Here is a 22,412-nt window from a genome sequence, read left to right on the forward strand (position 1 = left end):
AAATGGGACAGGAGGCGTCCATAAGACAAGCTCTGTACTGAGATTTGGCACACCGGTTGAACAAAATTGAGAATCCCTGATTTAGGGGCATGATTTTGAAAAGCCCCATGCACTTTCAACTCCTATTGTAGCTCTCAGGATTAAGTCTGAAGTCAAAAGATTTTTTTTTTAAAGAGCAAGAGACAGAAACAGACGCATGGAAACAGATTTAAAAACTCATTAAGTTTATTAAATGTTGAAAGAAATAAAATAGGAATTACTTACTATATGTCTGTAGAGCCGTGAGTATAATGTGGAGGGTGGTGTCAGGATTCTTTAGGCACCATCACAAATAATAAACGATGGGTCACTCTAAACTACACCCTACATCCAAACTACTTCTCAACTCTGAGGACATTTGACTCCTAACCTGAATATGTCTGACTCTTTCTTTATAAGCAGTCAACCCAAATCCCTGGATGTTAACACACCTGGAGTTGGATCCAGAACCAGACTTTGTGGCCCATCTCTAATATAAGGCAAACTAAAGGAGAGGACTGTTCCCCAGCAGAGAGGCAGTCCAGGCCATTCCCCCTTCCATCTGTCACTCAAGAGAACTGGCTGTAGGACCTTTTCAAGGTGAAATTCATCTACTGTTATAAAAGTCTCTGGAAGACCTGATCTTGACATGGAGTACAGATCCTGTTCAAAGAGAGATGCAAGGAGGAACATAGTGCAAATTCACATACAGAGAAGTCAGGGCCCTCCATTCAATTCAGACTTACTACATTGAAAACAAAATCTGATTGGAATAGTGATGGGGAAGTATCTACAAGCAGACCTAACCCAAACTGGGATACCTCAGGTGGCAGGGCAATCGCTGGACTGGTCACTGGTCCAAAGATGAGCCATTTAAGGCAACACTTCTTTTATTTGCATTAACCAGCTGGAGAATTTCCAATCTCATCAGATCTGCACAGTATAAACCTTCCTATAATTATGAAGAGTACCATCCACTGAAAGGTTCCAGGCACTGAGAGCCTTGCACCACACTGACTGTCAAGAAGTAAGAGTCCCTGAACACTTACATCATGATTCATGCCAGACATCTGACTGGATCCTTCATAGGAAGGTGTGGGTACACTGGTTTGCCAGAGCTGGCAACGGTAGAGCAGACATTGGAGAGAATGCTTGCAGGTGATGGCTAGAGCAATGTTGCTGGCCAAAAGACCATCAAAGATTCAAGCCTGCAAGAGAAGATAAGTATGGCGTGTGTGTGCCACTATTGCTGTTACTAAAGGCTTTTTGCCAAGGTGGAAATGGAGGGGATACTGGTGAGCCTGTTAAACAGCTCATTGCTTTTTTCCACAGTTATACAGAAATATTATCATTTTCACCCCTGTCAAAGCTAATTCCCCACTCTGGCACTTTGAGTGCAGAAGGTGGGGGCCTGCAAGGATTCTAAAAATTAATACTGGCCACACCAGGCTTGTATTAAACTGTATTAAAGGTTACAGCTTTTCTCTGACCTTGGATGGGTAGATGCTGCCACCACCCAAGTCAGAACCCCTTTGAGAACCCAGGAAGGCGCACTTGGGAATTCCTTCTTGTGGTGTACCGTCAAGCTCTTCTTCCTCCCCTCCCCCCTGGGGAAGAGCGGAGGGGGAAAAAAAGGGAAATCAGTTGTTGGCACCAACTAATTAAATAACATATGCACAATCCTCTTAGGGCACAAAAATCCAATTCTGTTCTTTAAAAAGGTGACCTTTATTAATAAAAAAAGAAAGAAAAATACATCTGGGAATTCAGGCTATTGCTAGATTTTAAAAGAGCAACTACAAGGATTAAGCACCAAGAATAGCTTTCTTGAGGTCCAGCTTAAAGGTTACAAGCAAAACAAAAGCACCTGGGGTTAGCACAGAGGAATCCATAAGCCATAAAGAAATAAAAGGGATAAACCTAATCACGTCTTCCTAGACATTTCCTGATCTACTTACATATCTGGGGTTTTAAATGAGTAGTTTCTAGGTATAATACTGATTATTTTTCATATGTGGCCCAAGCTTCTTACAGCATAACTGCTACCCTGTCCACCTCCCCTGGGAGAACAACAGACAGACAAAAGTGGAGTCTTTTTTTTTTTCCAATTTAAAAAAGTTCTAGCCTTCCCATTGGCACTTTTGGCCAGGTGCCCACTCACTTCCTTTTACCTATGCATAGCAGTGAGACTTTTTAACCCTTTACAGGTAAAGCAATTAGAGAACAGCTACTAAGAGGGATTTTATAGCTACTAGCTGGCTGGGTGTCCATAAAAGGGAGCTACCCCCACCCTTCATTTATTACACCCCTGTATCAAAGATTCACACCAAAGGGAGTCCCAACTCACTGGTGAATACAGGCTCCTTCTCCACTCACACGTAGCAAACTGAAATCCACTGAGCATGCTCAGAAGGACCTAACTTTAGACCAGTCACTAACACATATACCCTTTTCACTTCAGTTTCCCCAAATATTACAATAAAAGCATGTTTCACAGCCAGTGTTTGTGATGTGGTGCCATAACTCACTCACACATCGATATGGAATGAAATACTTTATCATTTATGAGAGCCACAATAACCCCATATTAATGAAAATGTGAACATAAACTCCAATTCAAGTTTTATTGCTTATAAGAGTGGCTATTAGATGTTCAGGAGGAAGGTAGAGATATGGAGGCTGTGGGTTATGAGATGGAGGTAGTTGTGGTTGAGAAAGGAACTGATGAGTGAGGTGAGGATGGTATATTAAATGGACTTCATTGCTTACTTCTGCATTTTTTATGGTTTGCACTGGTGGGCTGTGCGGTCTAGCAACCTTAAATTAGGTGTGAATCTTCAATACAGGGGTGTAATAAATATTTTTTGCATGGGAATATACATACACAAAAATACGCTCCATGGAGTTTGGATTATTTAAAATTGTGAGTACCGTGCATGCACACAATACAGCTGAACCACTTATTGTGGTAAATATATTTGTGCTCTACTGAAGCATTGTGACCGAGATTAGTGAAAATAAACACTATTGCCAGACAGCTCAGGATAATTAGTATAATAGTAACTAACCTGAGGTGGACAGACCTGGAAATGACAGTCCTACCAAGTCTTATGCATTGGAGAGACAGACTCAGGTAACTGGGAACAATTTTAAGAACATTTTAAAGTCTCCAGAGCAGATCTTGAGCTGGAGTAAATTGGTGTAGCCTCACTAAAGTCAACAGATCTATGTCAATTTACACCAGCTGAGGATCTGACCCCACAACTCTTATACTGAAGGATTTTGCTAAATCCATTTACTTGAGACAGCCAACATCTGAATCAGAATTTTTTTAAGCCTTCCCTATTCAAAACCGTCAGACCTGAAATCATCCTGGCACAATCACTTCTACTTCTGCAGTTTTTGTCACAATTATTTCAAAGGACTCTAGTTACTATTTAAATTGTGCTGTTGCTGCTTTGTCTTTCTTCTGCAGAGCTGATAACTGTGAATGCCACTGGCACTGTATTGAAGCCATATCGAGGGACTAATTCTTTAATACATCGGAGATCTGATTGCTATGGACTCAGGGACTCACTAAAGGCACACCGGGACCAGATCCTGCAGTGGGATCTGCCAGTACACGTTGAATTCCATGAAATCAAGAGTATTTCACATGGGTGCAGGGGCCTGCACTAGTGGATTGCAGTGCTGGATTGGTGCTTTATTTAATATGGATCTGAGAGATACCTCTTGAAGTCAGGGGTTCTTTTCCAACTGAGAAGTGTATTGAAATCCCTACAAAGGTGGGTCCCAGAGTGAAGTATCTCCTTTCAGCAATCAGTGCTTGCATTCTTTGCTGATCACTGCTTAATAAAGTATACAAGTTTTGAAAGCATTTGTACAGGTCCATCAGCTTGTTTCTAGCCCTTACGTCTTGAGATGTCAGACCTTAGACCTGGTTCCTCAGTCTAGCAGTACTATTTTGGCACCGGGCCCAGGGTCAAACATAACCAGTCACAGATCTCAGACAAGAATCGCTTTCAATCCTTGCCCTCCTGAAAGTCAAGGGGTTCAGATGGTGGGATGTTTGTACTAGCCGTTTCCTGAGGAGATATTTATTTTATAAAGATGTTAGGCAAAATCATGAAGTCCTTGCTCAGGAAAAACTCCCATTCACAAGAATTAAAAAGTGAGTAAGCACTTCACGATTTTAATGGTATTTTGACTTTAGTTACTTTGATCATTTACAGCACTTTTTGCTTCTGTTTTAAAGGCTCACTGCTCTGCTTCACCTGCATCCAAAGACATTAATGTATAGAGGTGTGGGCAATTGCTATTAACTATAATTGGCCAAAATCACCCGGCTCCAGGCCACAGCTTGAGCGCAAGTGACATAGAAAAAGAATTCTCTCTGCATTAGCAGTATCCCCAGTTCCCTCTGCCATGCAGACATCCTCCCCACTACAGCTCCCTTGGAAAAGCATTGCAGAGGTCAGCTATAAACTGGTCCCATTTTTTCTGCCAGACCTGTTTGGCCTGGGCTTTCTCCTTTGGCGGCAAGGAGCTGTATCTGTGGGATCAAAAAGAGCAAGGATTAGACATGGGATTGGGGTGGCCGGGGAGGGGAAACTATTTCAGGATCCAAATCCAAAATGAAAAGGCAGGAAGCTAGGAAAGATTAACTCTTTGTGTCGCCTCAGATGAAGATTAAAAAGGTCTCTGTCACCTGTTCCTAATGGCAGGAAGTAACAGATTTGACCTCCAAACCTCTGTAGGATGCCTAGGATTGATACAGGCTTGGGCATCATCTTTGGGAAAATAGACAAAGCTTCAGATGCAGGCCAGAATGCGTTGGGCACATTGGTCAAGACATCAGAGGATGCATAATGGGTCTCTGCAAAATATACAACTAAGTAAAATTCAAACAAATGAAAAGTGACTTGAAAAAAATCACCTCTCTTGCCAGAGACCAGGCTCCATAGATAAATTGGAACTGGATGGAGTAGGGGAGGGGAGGGAAAGAGACACACACCAAGAGAGGCTGTATTGACAATGGACAGGGTAGACTCTGGGATAGCACAAGCCCCTCAAATCCTGCCTGTAGTGGGACGGCTACCCTACTCCTGAAGAACAGGGGTTAAAAGCAGCCCTGGAGAGGGCTGCAGCTGGGAAAGGCTAGGTTGATTGGGGAAGCAGCCACAGCTGGGGCCATGCCCCAATCAGGCCACAGCTGGCCCTATGAAAGTGCTGTGAGGCAGGTGCTGAAGACTCTCTCTCTAGCTTCTAAGAGAGAAGGACTGGCTACCTGGGAGAAAAGGGTGCCTAGAGTGGAGCAGGGCTGGGAATAGGCAGAGGCAGCTGGTTCAACCCCCCTTGCTGATGATGAGCAGTTTACAGACTGCAGTCTGCCCCAGTGAGTGGGGGCTAGATGGTGACTGGCAGTAGCTGCTGAGGCAAGGTGGGGATAGAGGGTTGGGGAGACCCAGATTGTGGGTTACTCCTGGGGGCAGAACCTGGATGTAGAGGGCCACCAGGGTCTGGAAGGGACACGGGGGCCAGCGGCAGGCGAGACACTGGCCTGCAGAGGGTGCTCTGGGCTGGAAGAGCTAATTCACAGGATGACCAGCAGGAGGCACCGTGCTGGTGAGTCTCACTTTGCTACACTGCGCTGTGAGAGACATGGGGAGGACTTTGGGTCAGTAGAACCCCAGCCCGAGTGACAGAGGAGACTCTTGGGCTGAAAACAGAATAAGGTGGCTCTCTGCAGAGCAGGCAAATATCTCCCCACGTGTCACTCCTAGTGCAAGAATGTGTGCTTACTTTAGAGAGTTTAGTGCCAGTTGTTTTAAAGTTCTCAGGTCTGCGCTCATCCCGCCGATGCCCATGAACACCTCATAGAAGTCATACGACACACCCTTTGATCCAAAGATAGATGGATCGTCTGAACTAATCACCATGGGGTGTCCCTCTGCCATCAACTGAGCAGCAGGATGGTTCCTCAAATCTGATACTAACAGCAGGACCTTGGGATAAGGAGGAGGAAGAAGCAAGGATGGGTTATTCTTACAGATATTTGCAGTATATATTTATACTTGTTTGGAAGCTCTTTGGGGCAGAGACGGTCTTTCTATCATATGTTTGTACAGCACCTAGTACACTGGGACTGGAGCCTGTAACAGGGTTTCCTTCCCCAGACCTCCTATCTTAGTATATGGCTAGCTTAGTTTTCCCTACTTCTGTGCCTCTGGGGTACTTGCACACCACACAACAGATGAAAGAGCTCACCCTGTACCCTTGTTACCCAGACTTTCCAACTCCTTTCTGGCCCTTCCCCCAAGGCTTCACAGTCACTTGTTTCAGGCCAAGTCCCTCCTTGTCTCTACTCTCAGGCCTCCAGCCTCAAAAGTGGAGAGCTGTCTTCTGTAGAGTAGAATTTGTAAGGTATTAGCTAACACAACGTGTGCCTCTAACATGTGTTAAACTGGGCAAGGCTTTAACTCTGTTTAACACATGTTAAATGTACATTGCTTTGTCTACACTAGACTATCAACATGTTTTCGTTAACACCTTACAAATCCTAATCTAGACAAGGCTTCACAGAGTAAACCAAGAGTTTTGCTTTATATAGTCTCACAGACAGACATATGATCCCAAGTAACCTGATCCCTTAGACATGTGCTCCATCTAATAACTAAAAGTCTCAAAACTCTTGTCTTAAAGGAGCTACTTCCCTGTAAGAAGCCATGCTGGACTGCACACATACCCAAAGGACCAGCTTCCTGTTACAGGCCTCTAGGCACTACCACGATACAAGTAAATAATCATAATAATAGTTCGTATGCATATTCCTAATGTTATGCTCTGAAGGGGAAAAAACCCACCAAAGAGACCAGAACAAGGGAATAGGTGAAAGAGAAAGCAGAGACCATATGTAATTTCCAATAAGTGTGGCAATTAAACCAAGCAGAGAATGTCTCCATAATGGTTGAGTTAAAGGACAGGAACTCAGTCTCCAGAGTAGTCCTCTGTCCCCCTTCCCAAAATACGTTCTTTAGAACCTCCCACCTAGAAAAATGCCTCTGTTTCTCACCCACCTTCCAAAAATGCAAATATCCTCTCCATAATATATCTCCCTCTCAGAATGACCTTCTATGGCCAATGAGACAGGAGAGGCAGTCATGGAGAAGGACAAAGAGCACCTGGAGAGGATAATACAGGTAAAGGATAATACAGATACATCCTGCCCTTAACCGGTATCTACACAAAGACCAATATATGTTGAGCAATACCCTGCTGCAGGTCACTTATCAAATTCTAAATTTCTGGTCCCAGTTCCTGACTTGAGACCTAAGGTCACTCAGGTAGGTCCTACCTGGTTGGAGATGGGGCAGAGTTCTATAGGAACATCCATCTTAAGGGACAACTTCTTGGCTACTAAATGTTTAGTGAGAGCAAATCCATGGCCAATCCGACTGGTATTGAACAGCAAAGCATCGAGCACATTGATGTCTACAGAGGTGCCCTGCCAGTCTGAGGAGAGAAAGATGAATCCAAATCACTGCCATGTTATATGGAAACAGATCTTCTCAAACAGGCAATTGATTTATTTTATTTTTTAAATAAATGCCTCAAATACAAACTAACAGGCTTCCTCATGGCTTGTCTCCTTTGTCTACCAGGACTACACCCAGCTTGGAACTCTCTACAGCACTATATATCATCTGGTGGGTGAATAATATACTGCATATAAACAGGTTATTCCAGCAATAAAGGACAAAGGGTATATTTAATTATTTGAACAAACATATTTAAGCTAAAATATGTAGCTGACTCAGTGACATTCATTAGAAAACGGGCTTAAAAACATGACTCTGGCTGGTGATGGCTTCAAAAATTCCCTCTCTGGTGCTGGTGAGTTTGGGAGGAGACAACTGATCACATGTCTCTGGGAAGGAGATGGCTGTGCCACACCAGTGGCACCTCCTGCTGCCTGACTCCAGAAGAACAGGCCCAGGAACATCCCAAGATGAGGAAATGAGAGTGTTCAATGCAGAAGACAAATGAAGGGGACAATGAGTATCAGACACAGGTGATGGTGAGGGATATGAAGACAATGGGAGAGTAGGGAGCAGGTAGGGGATGTGGAACCTGGAAACTGGGAGGAATCATCCAATATGCTATGGCAGTGAGCTGATCTTCTGCTGATGTAGAAGAACGATGGGAAACAGAATATACCAGACCACTTCTCATGATACGACCACCAGCTCTCCTCCTCAGTATCCAAGTATCCACTCCCCTACATGGCCTGTGTTCTCATGCTTACCAGTCTCACCAGCATGGAAAAAGTAAGGCAAATTGACTCCTTTGGAGTATGGAATGGTCAGGGCATCCTTCAAGTCCCATAGAGAGCGTCCTTCATCCTCATGCCCAACCTGGGGAGAAGAATAAAGATGTTTCTGAACATGCTCCAGGTGATCACTAGTCTTTTGACTTGAAACTACCCTACGTTGCCATCTGAAATTCCAGTACTGTAGTCCCATTTTTTGTTAAATGGGTCCTCCAGGGGTGAAAACTAGCATAGTTCCATTGACTGACTTCCACAGAGTTATCCTGGTTTGTAACAGCCAGGAACAGGCCCTCTCTGTAAAAGATAAGTCATACACATGTTTTTAACAAGAGCATAGTGCAGCCAGTAAGGATGCTAGTGCATGTCGCTACCATTGCATCTCCACCAGTAACAGAATTCCCTACATTTCTGCACTCGTGCCCACATACACATTCCCAATCCCCACCAAAGCTCTTATTCTTGAGATAGCAACAAACACAAAAGCAGCCTGAGAATGACTTTGCAGAAAGTCTGGGATACTGGTTGCTGCTCCCTTGCTTTTCACCTTGACAGATAATCAGGTTTTAGACGCTGTGTTTGGTCTCACGAAGAAAGATAACTTATATCCCATTTTTCTGTGGTAGTTTCAGTAGGCACTCTTCCTCTGTCTCAGTCCTAATAGTAATGGCCAGCACATGTCTTGCGCTGCAGATACAGCTGCTCGTGACTAAGTAGGTGGCATTCTTTCCTCTGAGTAAAGACTTAGTAACATACCTGCAGAGTCTCAGGAGACACTGCACTGAGGTCCTGATTAGAACAGAGATCAGGACTACTTGTGGTCACTGAAAATCCCACTGCATTTTCTATAAGATTTGGCAGTTTCCGGCCAAATTCCAACTCCACAAATTACATCCTGCCCACCTCAATTTCATCTGCAGTTTAAATTAAAAAAAATATTTTTCTCTTCACTTCCTAGATGCAGTTATAAAGTATAGCTGTGAGGCATTCTATAGCTATTTCTCTCCAGAGGTGGCTGCACTGCGGTGGCTGATGCTTATTCAAACAAAATTATTTGGAATCCTGCAGGACGAAAGACAGTGGGGCAGCATTTCAACAGCTTGCTTTGCTGCTTTTCCCCTCTGAAATCTCTTTGTACCAATAATCACAACTCAGCCCTTGTAATATTAAATACAAAACCAAGTAAGAAATAATACAAAGATACCAGGTCAAATCCCGCCAGAATGTCCGGGAACATGGCTCGGAGGTCTATGGCTTTCTTGATGGCTTTTTTAATCTCGGTAACGTTCTTCTTTCTGAAAACCAAGAGACAGAGAAAGGTGCTGATGCTCATTTCCATGGAACCTATTTCTCAGGTTCTGTCTGTATTATGACCAGGAGCCTTAAGGGAATACCCAATATTAAAAAAACCCACATAAATGCCTAGGAAAAGCACAAATGACTGGAGTTAACCAGCATCATACACACTGTTTGGGACTAATTGGCCAACCTCCCCTGTAACAATAAACCAATGAGGGGGCAAAACCAGAACAGCTGTATAGGTAATATTTAAATATGCTCTGTGTATTATTTTGCTGGAGTTTTTCCATTTTAATTGTGTTTTAAAATTAATCCACTACAGACCATCAGAGTCTATTGGATTCAAATGTGTATAAAGGTTTCTGGGAAGGCAGCATTTGCAGGGTCTCTGAAGGAGCTTTGAAATATACAGTACCAATCCCCCAGCTGTTCTGCTGTTGCTCCTGCTTCCACAGAAATAGATGATGCATCAAGACTCGGAGAGAAAACATAAGGCTTTGAGAAAACACACTCACTTCTCATGTGCACGCACACAGAAACACAGCCTCCTGCTCACTCATTGCCACTCCCTTCAGCTCAAGAGTAATCACTTTTCCATACACACCATCATTGCTAACAAACCCCAATCATCTTACATGTACACATACTCGCTTCTATGATCAACTGCACACATTCACCCTCAGTCATTTCCATCTGCAGGTGTTTATATGCTGGAAAGCACTTCAGGAGTTAATATTCTAGGCCTCACTACACTGGAAGCAATGCAATCTGGATCACTTCCACGGTCTCTCTGTTGTAACCACTTGTGCCACTCAATTGATCCTGCCTGCACAACAACATGACCATTTACACATAGAACACTTCCACACTCGCCCCATGCAAGCAGCCTCTACCTGTGTGTTGTAAATATAATTTTTGCTCCAATAAAATCAGGGTGATCCTTAACAAACTGCCTCGCCACCTCCTGATACGCTGCCATAGACCAGGATTCATTGTATTTGGTCCCATCCAGTTCGTACACCTGTGGAAAGAATAAGCACAAGCAAAAAAAAAAGAGCAGAGGATAGTGAGGAGAAAGAAGTGACACTTCTAAATTTTGAAGGAAAGATGGAACAATTCTGAAGTAGTTTGTGGCTCAAATTAAAAATGGCAGGTGTATAAGGCCAGAAATGCAAACTGTGTCCAGTGCCAGGAAGAAAAAAAAGAATCAGTAGTTAAATTGTTCAGGATACCTTTTCTTGGTCCCTTATTAACCAGCAAGCACCAGAGAACACTTTGCTTTCATAATATACCATACAATAACCTGACTTCTTAACACACATACATGGTAACCACGTGCCCTGGAGTTCAGGGAGTCTTGGGAAGAACATGAGAGCTTGCTACAGAGCACCTGATCTGGGGCAAAATTGGTACTTAGTCCTGCTAGTGAAGGCAGGGGGCTGGACTTGATGACATTTCAAGGTCCCTTCTAGTTCTAGGAGATAGGATACCTCAATTACTGAAGCACTGCATGTGCATGTTTGGTTGTTCACAAATACCAGGTCTGTCAACAATGGCAGGAGCATGGCAAGAATAAAGAAAGGATTGGTTTCACAGTTAAGGTACTAGACTGGAATTCAGGATATTGGGGTTCAATTTTCCCCTCTACCAAAGATTTCCTCAGTGACCATGAGCAAGTCAGTTAATCTCTCTGTACCTCCAGCTCCCTAGCTGTAAAATGGGGAGAATACTGCTTCATTTGTCTCATCTATTTAGTTTGCAAGCTCTTCAGCACAGGGCTACGTACAGCGCCTTGCACAATGGGACCCCAGTTTTGGTTGGGGCCTATAGACAGTACCATAATATTAATAATAATAAGCAGCAGGGGCACTGTCCAGACTTTATCATAGGTGGACTTTATCACCAGCTCCATCCCCCACTCTCACCTTGTCCTTTCCTTCCCTCTTCTTCCATCTCCCTGCCCTTCTTCCCCACTCCATCCCTAATTTGGGTCTCCTCACCTTTCTCTTCATTCCCCTGCCCTCTGTCCCTTATATTCATCTCATTCTCCCCCATCTGGTCTTGACCATTCTGGGCCCCTCTTGCATTGTAATCACCACCTTCACAGACACAAGAAGCCAAGTGGAATTTTGCAGATTATCAAAAGGACATTTTCCAAGACTTTCTACAGCTGGCTTTGCAAACACAGCTGTATTTTGGGGGCCTTTCTACAATCTATGCTGTTTTCCAATCCTGCCTTTAATTTACTTTGTTTTAGTGTCAGTTTCTGGCTTGTTTCATTGCAAAGATGGCTTTTACAATTAACAGATACTGTTGCCCAAGCCCTACAAATGAATCTCTAGTAGCAGAGGTGTCAGCCTGCCCCTTTGCACCCAGTCCACCTTTATTGTAGAGTGTAGTTGGGAGTGATAGGGAGAGATAGGCCAGAAAGCTATGCTACAAGCGCTGGCCTCTTTCCAGTAAAGAGCTTTCCTCCATTCTCCTCCCAAGTACAAATTTTCCATCTGGGCTCACTGGCTGCCTGGTAAATGAGGGTATTACTCAAAAAAGGGTATTACTGCTTTTAACATCCCAAACATCTTTGGCTAGTCTACCTCTGCTCATGGGTCCATTGCAACGTTGACACTGATAAACCACAAAAGCATTTTGACATTGCAACTGTTTTCTCTTCCCAGCTGCCATCTCAACAGACATTTGGGACCAGTAAGTCAAGCAAAATTGGCCAATCACCATCCTCCACAAAGCAAAACACACAAATCTGTGACATTTGAATGGGGGAAAAAATGAGAGTGCTGGCAGAAAGTGACAGAATGTCCACTCTGGGGATGCTGTGGCTGAGTTGGGAACACTTCGACAAGTGAGAAGATGGCTCAGTCTCTGTATTCACAACAGCACCGGTCTCACTACTAAAGCAGATGCCAACGAGGTCAGTACTTAAAACCAATTGCAGTGATGGTGTGTGTGATATAGATACCTACTGTTCGAACTGAACTGAGACCACCACCCATTTCATGTAGTCCATTAGATAGCAATGATTTATAGTCAATGCCAATGTAGTCTGGAGTGAGACTAGAAACCTAGATGCTAAAAAGAGTTAGCCCATTCACAAGGCTCTATGTATTCCGGGGCAAGCTGTGCCTACATTCTGTTGCAAAGCCCCTGGATTCTGTGTCCTTATGATGAGACCAATTGGAAATTACGCAGAATTTTCATTAACTTTTTTTTTTTTTTAAGTGGAGGTTTTTATTGTATTAAATGGGACAATGAATGGTTGCCTCTTATTTATTTTGATATTAAATGTTATTTGTTTCACAATGTTTCTGTGTTTTCAATGTGTTGCAGATAACAGTATTGACAACATGTGGCTGCATTGTAAAGCTGTCAAGGTGAAGCTGAAAATGTTATCATCTGAGCAGGAGTCAGTCAGGGCTTTTGGCACCTAGGAAGGCATCCAAGGCAGTTTGGGATTATGGGATAATTATACTGGTTATAGGTGACAATCAATGAACAAACCTGATAGTTTAAACATCAACATTATTATCCTTAGGTTCCAGTGTTAATTGAAAAGAAAGACGTTCACAACTTTCAGAGCTACTGTTTCAGGCTGTCTATACATTCTGGAGACAACATTGCATCAGTTTGTGTTCCTAAGCTTATGAAGAATAGAAACAAAAAAACAAACAGGTCAGATTCTGGAGCACAGTTCTGCAGCAAGGGATGGATACCACAACAAATTCCATAGCCCTCCAACTGCAGAATACACAGAGCATCACCCATTTCATTCCCCTGAATAACCAAATGTGACAATCACAGTCCAGACACCCCAGGGGATGAACAGGGGTTTGAACCCCAAAGAAAAAAGTGATTGAATATACTATTATTGTACTATAAACATACATTGAACAAGGTCTTTTATGAAAGCTGGTTATACACTGGTCATATCATTGTGTGTGATGTTTGCAGGGGTGGTGTACAAAGGGCTATGTATCTATGCTGGAAAGAATGTTCCTAAAATATGTTTTGGGGATAGCCTTGATAAACAAGCCTGCCTTAGACAAAGGAATGTGGATTTACCTGTCTGGGCCAAGCTTTGTAAGCCATACACATTAAAGTACATTTACATACAAGATAAACAAAGCTAACAAGCAGCAGAGGAAACAGCTTAGTAAACAAACCGGGGGACAGAGTCTGCACCCCCAGAGAGTCTTCCTGGTTCTTAAGGCCAAGACAATGGATGTTGGGAGCTATAAAGGGACATTCTAGTGCTCCATCACTTAGGAGACATAGGGGACAGTAAACTCAGAGCCTGTGAATAGTGGATCCTCTTGGTGAGGAAGGCAGGAGCTGCTGGTGGCTGGCTGTAAGCGAGGAACTGGTTTAGGCCAAGATATAGCTTGTTAGAATTAAGTTTTAGGCACTAGAAAGCATGTTATTTTTGTTTTGTTTGTAACCCTTTTCCATCTCTTTTCTTCTGCCTGGTGCCACTTAAATCTCTGATCTTTGTTACTAAACTTATTCTTAGTTTTACTATAGATTGTGTTAGCGCTGTTGTATTGAAGTAAAACGTGACTCTTCTGCTAATCTACCAGGCTGGTGTGTGCTCCCTCTCTTGGAGGCAGCAAACGTAATACCTTCTGTGAGTGTCCAGGAAGGAGGACTGGACACTGCAGAGACATATCTCTGGGGGAACTCAGGAACTGGTTGTTACCTGCAAGGCAAGATTTTGACTGGCGAGTCTCAAGGAATTTGCTGGCAAGGCAAATAGACTGGAATGTCAGGGAGCTGACCACACACTTTAGCAGCAGCCAAGCTCTCACTTGCTGAGCCAAAGGGTGACACAGTGGTTTACAGTTCTGGGTTCCCTGAGGAGACTGTCATACCAAGTTCCCAGCAAAGAGCTTTCAAATGAAGCAGATTTTTCCACCCCCATATGGTCAGCAGTGCCAGGGTCTGAATCTAAATAAAAAACCGGGCTGGAGAAAAGTTCGAGAAACAAGATTTTAAAATAATATTAGAGAAGTCAAAAAGTGTGTACCGGTGGAAATATAGCTCTCATCTCGACATACTGTACGTTATCCTCATAGAGCTCCAACAGCCCCTGATAGAAATAGGCCTTGAACACAGGTGCATAGCTGATGAGGCCAGAAGCAGTGGAAAAGACATTCTCAAATTTTCTCCAAATGCAAGTCTGCGTTGTGTATGTCAACTCAGGGTTGTCAGTCACCAGGGTCAGGTTCTTCAGCAAACTACAGAAAGAGAAACAGGACAGCTGGATTTAGAAGTGTACACAAGATGAGCTGGCAGCTCTGTAGCCAGGAGTCACAGAACAATATAATCCCTTCTATTTAGATATGGGCCTTCCCACCAAAGGCCAAGCTGTACGAATATGGGGATCTGCCATCCACAGCCACCCCAGAGGTGGAGTGGGGGAGCTACTCTGCATCAGCAGCACTACCCAATGTGTTTTAGGTCACATAGAGGAGGGGAAGGGACAGGAAGGAACGTGAAGAATAGTGTCTCACCCAATGGGGGCCCACTTCCTGACTGGAGCCTCTAGGCATATTATCACAATACAAATACTTTCCAATTTAAACTACAGAAATTTTGCCTCCCAAATTAGAACGTGGCTGACATATGGTTAACAACCTAATCTTGCAAATATAACCATCCCCATCACCTTAATTACAATGATTGGGATCTCAGTTCTACTCTCTACTACCTCCAATAAGGTAACACCCTCTAGTCACTAGGAGACGGCATTGTTTCAATATCACACCCTTACTAAACAAGTTACTTTCACACTTTAGTGCCTTTCTGACATTAAGGACTTTTTGAATCTACAGAATAAAATTGTTATCAATCAATCAACCCCCCCCCACCACCACCTTTAGCCCTACTGAACCAATCTGGCTACTCCATTATACCAATCCAAAACTCATAATTTGCCGACATCAGCAATGGATTTGATTTTTCAGATTTGCCACCTCGGAACCAACTGGCATGACTCAGTTCCTGCATGCTTCTTACTGGGATGGTATTCTGTTTACTTTACAGAACTTGCCTGTGCATACATTTCCTCACCACAAGCATAGAGGGCACCAAGTAGTAGTAACAAGGGGAGTTTGGTGGAAATAGAAAAAACTTGATTATCTTGCAATTACCATGAGCAGCTGCAGGCAATTCTGTTTGCATTTACACTGCGGTAATAGTTATCCTCTAAACAGGTCCAATCCTGGACTCCTGGTGGTCACTTTTCCAATGGCAGTAACTCTCTTAACTTTTCAACTTGCCACCTGAACATTAGTTTATCAAATGTTCAAGCTGGAGGTGTAAAATCCAAATAGCAATACAACTGGTAAATAGGTTCATTTGGGGATGGAAAAACTGTAGGAGTTACCATAAGTTGCAACCAAGGGGGAAATAGCTGGATGCTTAAAAGCTGACAGTCTTATCTGTCTGAGTAGGTCTGATTTTATCTAATATTAGAAGCTAAACAGGTTTGAGCCTGGCTAGTACTTGGATGGAAGATCACTGGAGAATACTCTCATGGCTTGTTGCTTCTCTCTGATAACTGTGACTGCTACTTAATGTGTGATGTCTTCCCTGATGGCTTAGCGATAGTGCTCTGCTATGTTATATAGAAGAGTTAGATATGATTCACGCTCTTATTATCTTGTTCCAAGAGGCATCAGTGTCTAGAATTAAAAGTCACTGTCCTATTGCTATAAGATGTGATCTTGTCTAACCTCATAAATAAGCAGTGCAGGGCCTGGTCAGAAGGTGGAACAGGAGACCTCAAAGGGGTGACCATAACATGGAGTCTGTTCACCAGGCATCTTGTGCACTGGTTGCTTTTTTAGTCACTTAAGGAGCCCCTTCCTGTGGTTCTGGCTGCTCTTCTTCCTCACTTTTATTCATGTGGGGGGTTGTTTTGATTTTTTAAAGCAAAATTATATACAAGTGACATTCATGCCACCTTAAGAATGACATTTTAAATGCACAAGAATCAGGAAATTCAGAGTTAAGGATTCCACAATAACTTTAGCTCTGTCCTCTTGGGCATGACAACAGGGCCTTTGTTCCATTAATACACAACATCAGCCAACACAAAATCTTGTTCAGGAAACAAAACAATAAAATGGAAAGGAACTACACCTTAACCAGGGAGGCATATATATGAAGTATTTCGTATTACTGCATGCAATGGCATTTCGCATTTCAGGCATGTTCTGGGGAGCACTGAGTGGTGACAGTGGAGCATCACCCTAGAAACCAGGAATGCAAGCACCAGAGGCATAAGTGAGGTTCTTACCCACGAAAGCTTATGCTCCCAATACTTCTGTTAGTCTTAAAGGTGCCACAGGACCCTCTGTTGCTTTTTATCTAACTGAGTTCAGCTGGAGACTGGCCTTAAGTAGAGAGGGCATGCTCCTGCTCAGTGGGGGAGGGTGGAAAGATTTTGTGTGGGAAGAACCTGGACTGCATAGCAAGCCTCTAGGAAAACAGAGGCAGAGTTCCAGTTGAAGCAAACTCCCCCAGATACTGGCTCAAGGAAAGTTATTCTCAAAATGCAGAAGTTCAGCTGAGAACACCTGCCTGGAGGGGGAGCCTGGAGTTTGTCCCTATCAGGTGTAGAAACACTGAAGGAAAACCTCAGGGTGGGTCAAAAGACCATGTGAATCTATTCATGTGACCATACGAGTCTACTTCTAGATAAGGACCAATAAGCAGTTATTTATCGAAGTAACTTTTCCATAGATTTTCCTGAACACAAAGACTTCTTCAATAAATATGTGTAGTGCTCTTTTTCCTGTGTATATAGGGGAGAAAGAGTGGCCCCTTACATAGGATCTCTTATATATTGCCTGTTGTGTCTATGTAGCCTGTGCTCTTGTGTTAGAGTTAATAATAAGCCACGAACACACCTCCTAAAAAAATTAATTGTTACATTTCTTACAAATTCCCCTTCCCTTGAGACTAATTATTCATATGTATAACTGTGAGGATATAGCAATCCATCCTTGATAATATGCTACTCCTTTAAGGGATCAGTAGGCCAGCTCTTTGCCACAAATAACCTACTCAGACAAATCTGGGATTTGCTGATTCTCTAGGGAAAAAAACCCAAGTCAGTGGTTGGATTTAGCTAGAAAGACCCTGCTTGGATTGTGTGTGACTATGTACTGAACAATGCTATTGCAATGCATAGGCACAAGGGGGCAAAATTACAGGAGACCTGCAAAAGTCTGTTTTGCTTCTTTATGGTGTAGAATGAAGGCCTGAAAGGTTTGTTTGCTTGTTTTCTATTCTATATGTATCCTTAAGCTGCATTCATCACCATAGTATCTAAGCACCTTCCGGTGATGTATTAAGCAACATGACTAACATCTATCACGTGGTTCATTTTCTCTCTCATCCTCTTTCTAAGGGGAGAATTGAAAGTGCAATGAAGTTTTGGTTTGGTAACATACACTCTGCTCTGAGTTTCTGTTAAAGAAAGTAGGCTGAAGAAGTGCACCCTGCACTTGGAGCAGAAGGTGGTGAGGTTTGTGATAGTCCTTGATTCCCATGGAAATTTGTTCCATTGCCTGAGACCAGCACCCAAGAAAGCTTCATCTGCTACACTGATGAGCTTTACCCTTATGGCAGAAAGTTCCATTGTGCTCAAGGAGTGGAGTCTACATCCTGGAGCTTTAGCTGATCTTTTAGATATGCTGGGCCCCGGCCACAGAGCTCTTTCACCTTAAGAATATCAGCAATGTCAACTTTGCTTCCCTGAGTGTCTCCGTCCAAGAATGTTTATTGTGAGCACTCAACTAAACCACAGCATCAGAGGTATTGAATATTTAACAAAAAAGTCCTTCCAAATGTTAATCATTGGAATTAAATAGGGAAGGATTTTTTTAAATGTTTCTAAACTCCCTGACCATGAACCCCTTCCCCTCTCTGTTGCTCGGCATTCAGTCTCTTGCAATATCACCACTTCACTAGCTCTCCAGCCCCCGCAGAGTACTCTAGGGTCAGGTCAGACAAGACCTGAATTTCTAATATGAAAAAAAAAAATGGGGAGGAGTGGGGGGGAAAATAACACACACACTTCCAGGGCCTCTCTACAAAGCAGCAAAAAATATAAAGACGTGTCCCTTTAACTTTGCAGATCACCCTTAAGCAGGGGCATCATTTCAGAAATAGTCTGGATGGGGAGGCAAAGTTGAGTGTCAGCATACAGAACATTATATGTGACTATATCATATCCTGCAGTGGTGGAGGGGGAGGTGTATAGGATGTACACCTATGAAAAGTTGGGGGGGGGGCAACTGCCTTTCTTGCCCCATAGCAAATGACATCCCTACCTTTAGGAAGTGGTCATCTCTTCATAACCACACTGTAATTTTTGGAAGTAAGGCTGTTGTAGTAACCTTCTTCCCGACACCACTTTTAAACTTGAAAATAAACAGTTTGATTGTAGGGATTGTTTGGTTTGTCTGTTTCCAGTCCTTCATTCCACTTCCACATTGAAAACTAGTGGAAGGGATACAGCCCCTGGAAAACACTTTCTCCCTTCCCCTCATGCTTGCTGATCCTCCCCATCTTGTACATAAGAGAGCCTGGACCTTCCCCAGATGCCATATGCCCTTGACACATACTTGCAGGCACCCAACTAACCATCAGTTCCCACCCACCAACATCTTCTTTCCTTCAGCCTGTTGATGCTCAGGGCAAACAGAAGGAAGGGAGGTCACTTGCGGGGCACATGTTCAAGGGACTGGGAGTGTTTCCAGAAACTGAAAGACATAGCGGATTGGGGCCCATTCCTGGCAAGAGACCAACTCCTCCATTGCCAGAACACCTCCCCAACCCCCAGATTATTATCCAGAGAAGAGATCAAAATAAGAGGGGGAGCTCCTCAGTATGGTGGCTGTGATCATGTGCCTGGACTTTATGTGGGGACAGTGCATTACATCATCTTGTGCTGATGGACCTGTTAAGGGCAGTGAGAGGCAGCACAGTCCCAGGGATAAACCTGGGCGCTGAGTTTCAGGAGACCTGGGTTCTGTTCCTGCTCCTGCCTCTGCTGCTGGGTGAACTGGACAAGTCACTTCACCTCCCTGTGCTTGTTTCCATCCCCCCAACCCCTATGCTCTTGTGTATTTAGATTGCTTCTTTGGGGCAGGGATTGTCTCTTATTATGGGCTTGTCTACACTTAAAATACTACAGCTGCAGTGCTTCAGTGTAGACACTGCGTACACCGACAGGAGGGGTTCTCCCGTCGGCCTAGGTAATCCACCTCCCTGAGAGACGGTAGCTAGGGCGATGGAAGAATTCTTCTGCTGACCTAGTGCTGTCTACACTGGGGGTTAGGTAAGTAAGGCTACGTCTCTCAGGGGCCTGAATTTTTCCCACCCCTGAGAGACATAGCTATACCAATGTAAATTCCTAGTGTAGACCAGGGCTATGAGTCTGTACATTACCTAACACAATGGGTCCCTTAACTCAGTTGAGGCCTCTAGGTATTACTGTAAAATAAAAGATAAGGGGACACTGAATGGCGATAAGTGTCTCTGAAATAAGTTCATGTCCCAAGCAAGCCGCTAGCCAGCACAGCCAAGCATGTGGTGTGGGGTCCTCTGCAGAGGTACTTCCCTGGTGCTCTCCCACCCTTATTCCTATATTCTCTTGATTAGATCAGGAGGGAGAGTCTGTATTCTGTAAAATAAAACAGAATGGGGGGCTTGAGGGATGTTCCTCAGAACACCCTGAAACATCCAGGGCAGTCACCTCTGTTCAGATATTTCAAAAGGCGATTTGATGCAAAATCCCTCATCTATTATTTCTCTCCCCCTCTTCTGGAGAGGCAATGGGGAGCTGGTGTCATGGTCTCCCTTTTCCCCACTCTACCATGGAAGGGGTGGAAAGCCAGCAGGGGAACAGTCTTTCCTCTAGAAGAAGCTGATGGAGATGGGACTTGCTGCTGGCAAACATCCGCTTCTCCCATGAGGTACTGCTGCTACTCAGCCTACTGACAAGCAAGGCTGGGAGCCCTAGAAACTCCTCAGTCGCAGCACCACCTTCTCCTTCTGATCCCATTTCCAGTTTCCTCAGCCTGCTGACTTCTCACCTCACCAGCTGAGGAGGAGGGGATGCTCTGGGGAACCAGCGCTCTCTAGCCCAACAGAAGGCAGAACTCTCCCTCTGCTTTTAGCAAAGGAAGGGGAGCTGCACTAACTGGCATTTTAATGCTTGGTAGCTCCTCAATCTGAAAAAAGAACAGGAGTACTTGTGGCACCTTAAAGACTAATCATTAATGCTCCATTCCAAGGTACCTTCCATCTGATAAGTGATCAGTGCCCTAAGGAGCAAACAGTCTCTGTTTAAATATTTGTGTACATTACATTTTGAAAAACCCTACATTGAAAGACCATTAAGATTGGACAGTCAAGCACTCAAAAGTTAGGAAAAGCCAGAATTAAGGTTGCCTGTGCTCATGCATTATGGGAAAATCTTTCGTTACAGGATCACATACTATTTTTTCCCACAGGAACCCCCAGGCTCATTCAGTACACAAGACAGTGCATTCCCTAACTTATGCTTGTTTGACTTTGCAACTATAACATGCTTGTTACAGGGTGTGTGTGTATAAAATGTAATTTTAAATTGAGAGGTCAGTTTCCAGAGCAGCCACCCCAGGAGGACGAGGGGCCAGAGTGACCTTGCAAGACATGTGTCCTGTTAGCAAATGACCAGCAAGCAAAGAATAATAGTGCTATAAAACTCCAGAGTGCCTCAGATCATTGCTCACACACCTGTTATCGAACTCACTGATGTTGTGCAGCTGCTTCCGGTAAGTCTTTAGCAACACCCACTCTGAACAGCCCGGCGGCACTGGGCTGGGTGGGTGAGGCTTGGAAAACCTAAACTGAATAGTACCCACATTGGTGAAGCAGATGTAGCAGTCAGGTAGGTAGGTGGCATTGTGCACCAGCCAGTCCACGCTCAATATTGCATAGTCATGCAGGTGTAAGACAGCACCTGTGGGGGAAAGGGCAAACATAACAAGAAAGGGCTGCTGAAGTGAAGCAACATGACGACAATTAAATCCACCCATATGCGTGTGCCTGGAGGGTCTCATAGATACAGTCATGAGCAGCCCCCACAGCAGCAAGACTGCAAACCTGCCCTGCCTCCCCCCCATGTGAGACACAGATGGCACATTCCACATCAAACACAGGGCAGGCAGAGCGTGATGGCTCAGTTTGAGGGGAGGGGGGAAATCAATAGGGAGTTCTACGCTCTACTTCTCCACTGGGATGGAAAATGCACTGAGTTATTAAAGGTCTTTCAGACACACTTCACCGTGAGAGAGCTGGCACACACCCCACTGATTTAAAGAGGAACTTTCACACTAAGCAGCACTTTACCACACATACTATTTAACAGACAGACCTGAACCAAATCCCTGGATCTAAGCAGTTTGGATTCAGATGTGATTTTCTTCATCTAGCCCCTATTTTTACTGTGGGCCAGACCAAAACCTCAGATACTGACATGTTGGGGAATTCTGAGGTCAGAACAGAGATCTCTATTCATCTACTTAATCAAACACACACACACACACACACACACACACATTTCTGTCTTGTATTCATAGATTTCAAGGCCAGAAGCGATGACTGTGATAACCACTGACCTCCTGTACAACACAGGCCATAGAACGTCCCCAAAATGAATTCCTAGAGCAGATCTTTTAGAAAAACATCCAATCCTGAT

At 43.9% G+C, this 22,412-nt stretch overlaps 1 protein-coding gene across 6 annotated transcripts in view; it reads right to left on the minus strand.

The window, feature by feature from the left end:
• Window positions 1–2,184: 2,184 nt before the first annotated feature.
• ADA2 (adenosine deaminase 2) overlaps window positions 2,185–22,412 on the minus strand; it is a 47,813-nt gene continuing 27,585 nt past the window's right edge. For all 6 annotated transcript variants that reach the window (XM_034781274.1, XM_034781255.1, XM_034781284.1 and 3 more), the window contains 8 exons: window positions 21,449–21,674; window positions 14,679–14,889; window positions 10,537–10,664; window positions 9,549–9,639; window positions 8,324–8,432; window positions 7,373–7,530; window positions 5,821–6,023; window positions 2,185–4,570 (listed from right to left, as the gene is read on the minus strand). In XM_034781274.1, coding sequence (XP_034637165.1) covers window positions 4,462–4,570; window positions 5,821–6,023; window positions 7,373–7,530; window positions 8,324–8,432; window positions 9,549–9,639; window positions 10,537–10,664; window positions 14,679–14,889; window positions 21,449–21,674 — 1,235 coding nt within the window. In that variant the 3' untranslated portion in view covers window positions 2,185–4,461. The remainder of the gene's footprint in view (window positions 4,571–5,820; window positions 6,024–7,372; window positions 7,531–8,323; window positions 8,433–9,548; window positions 9,640–10,536; window positions 10,665–14,678; window positions 14,890–21,448; window positions 21,675–22,412) is intronic.

The sequence above is a fragment of the Trachemys scripta genome, chromosome 1, assembly GCF_013100865.1.
Source record: "Trachemys scripta elegans isolate TJP31775 chromosome 1, CAS_Tse_1.0, whole genome shotgun sequence".
Taxonomy (NCBI): Eukaryota; Metazoa; Chordata; order Testudines; family Emydidae; genus Trachemys; species Trachemys scripta.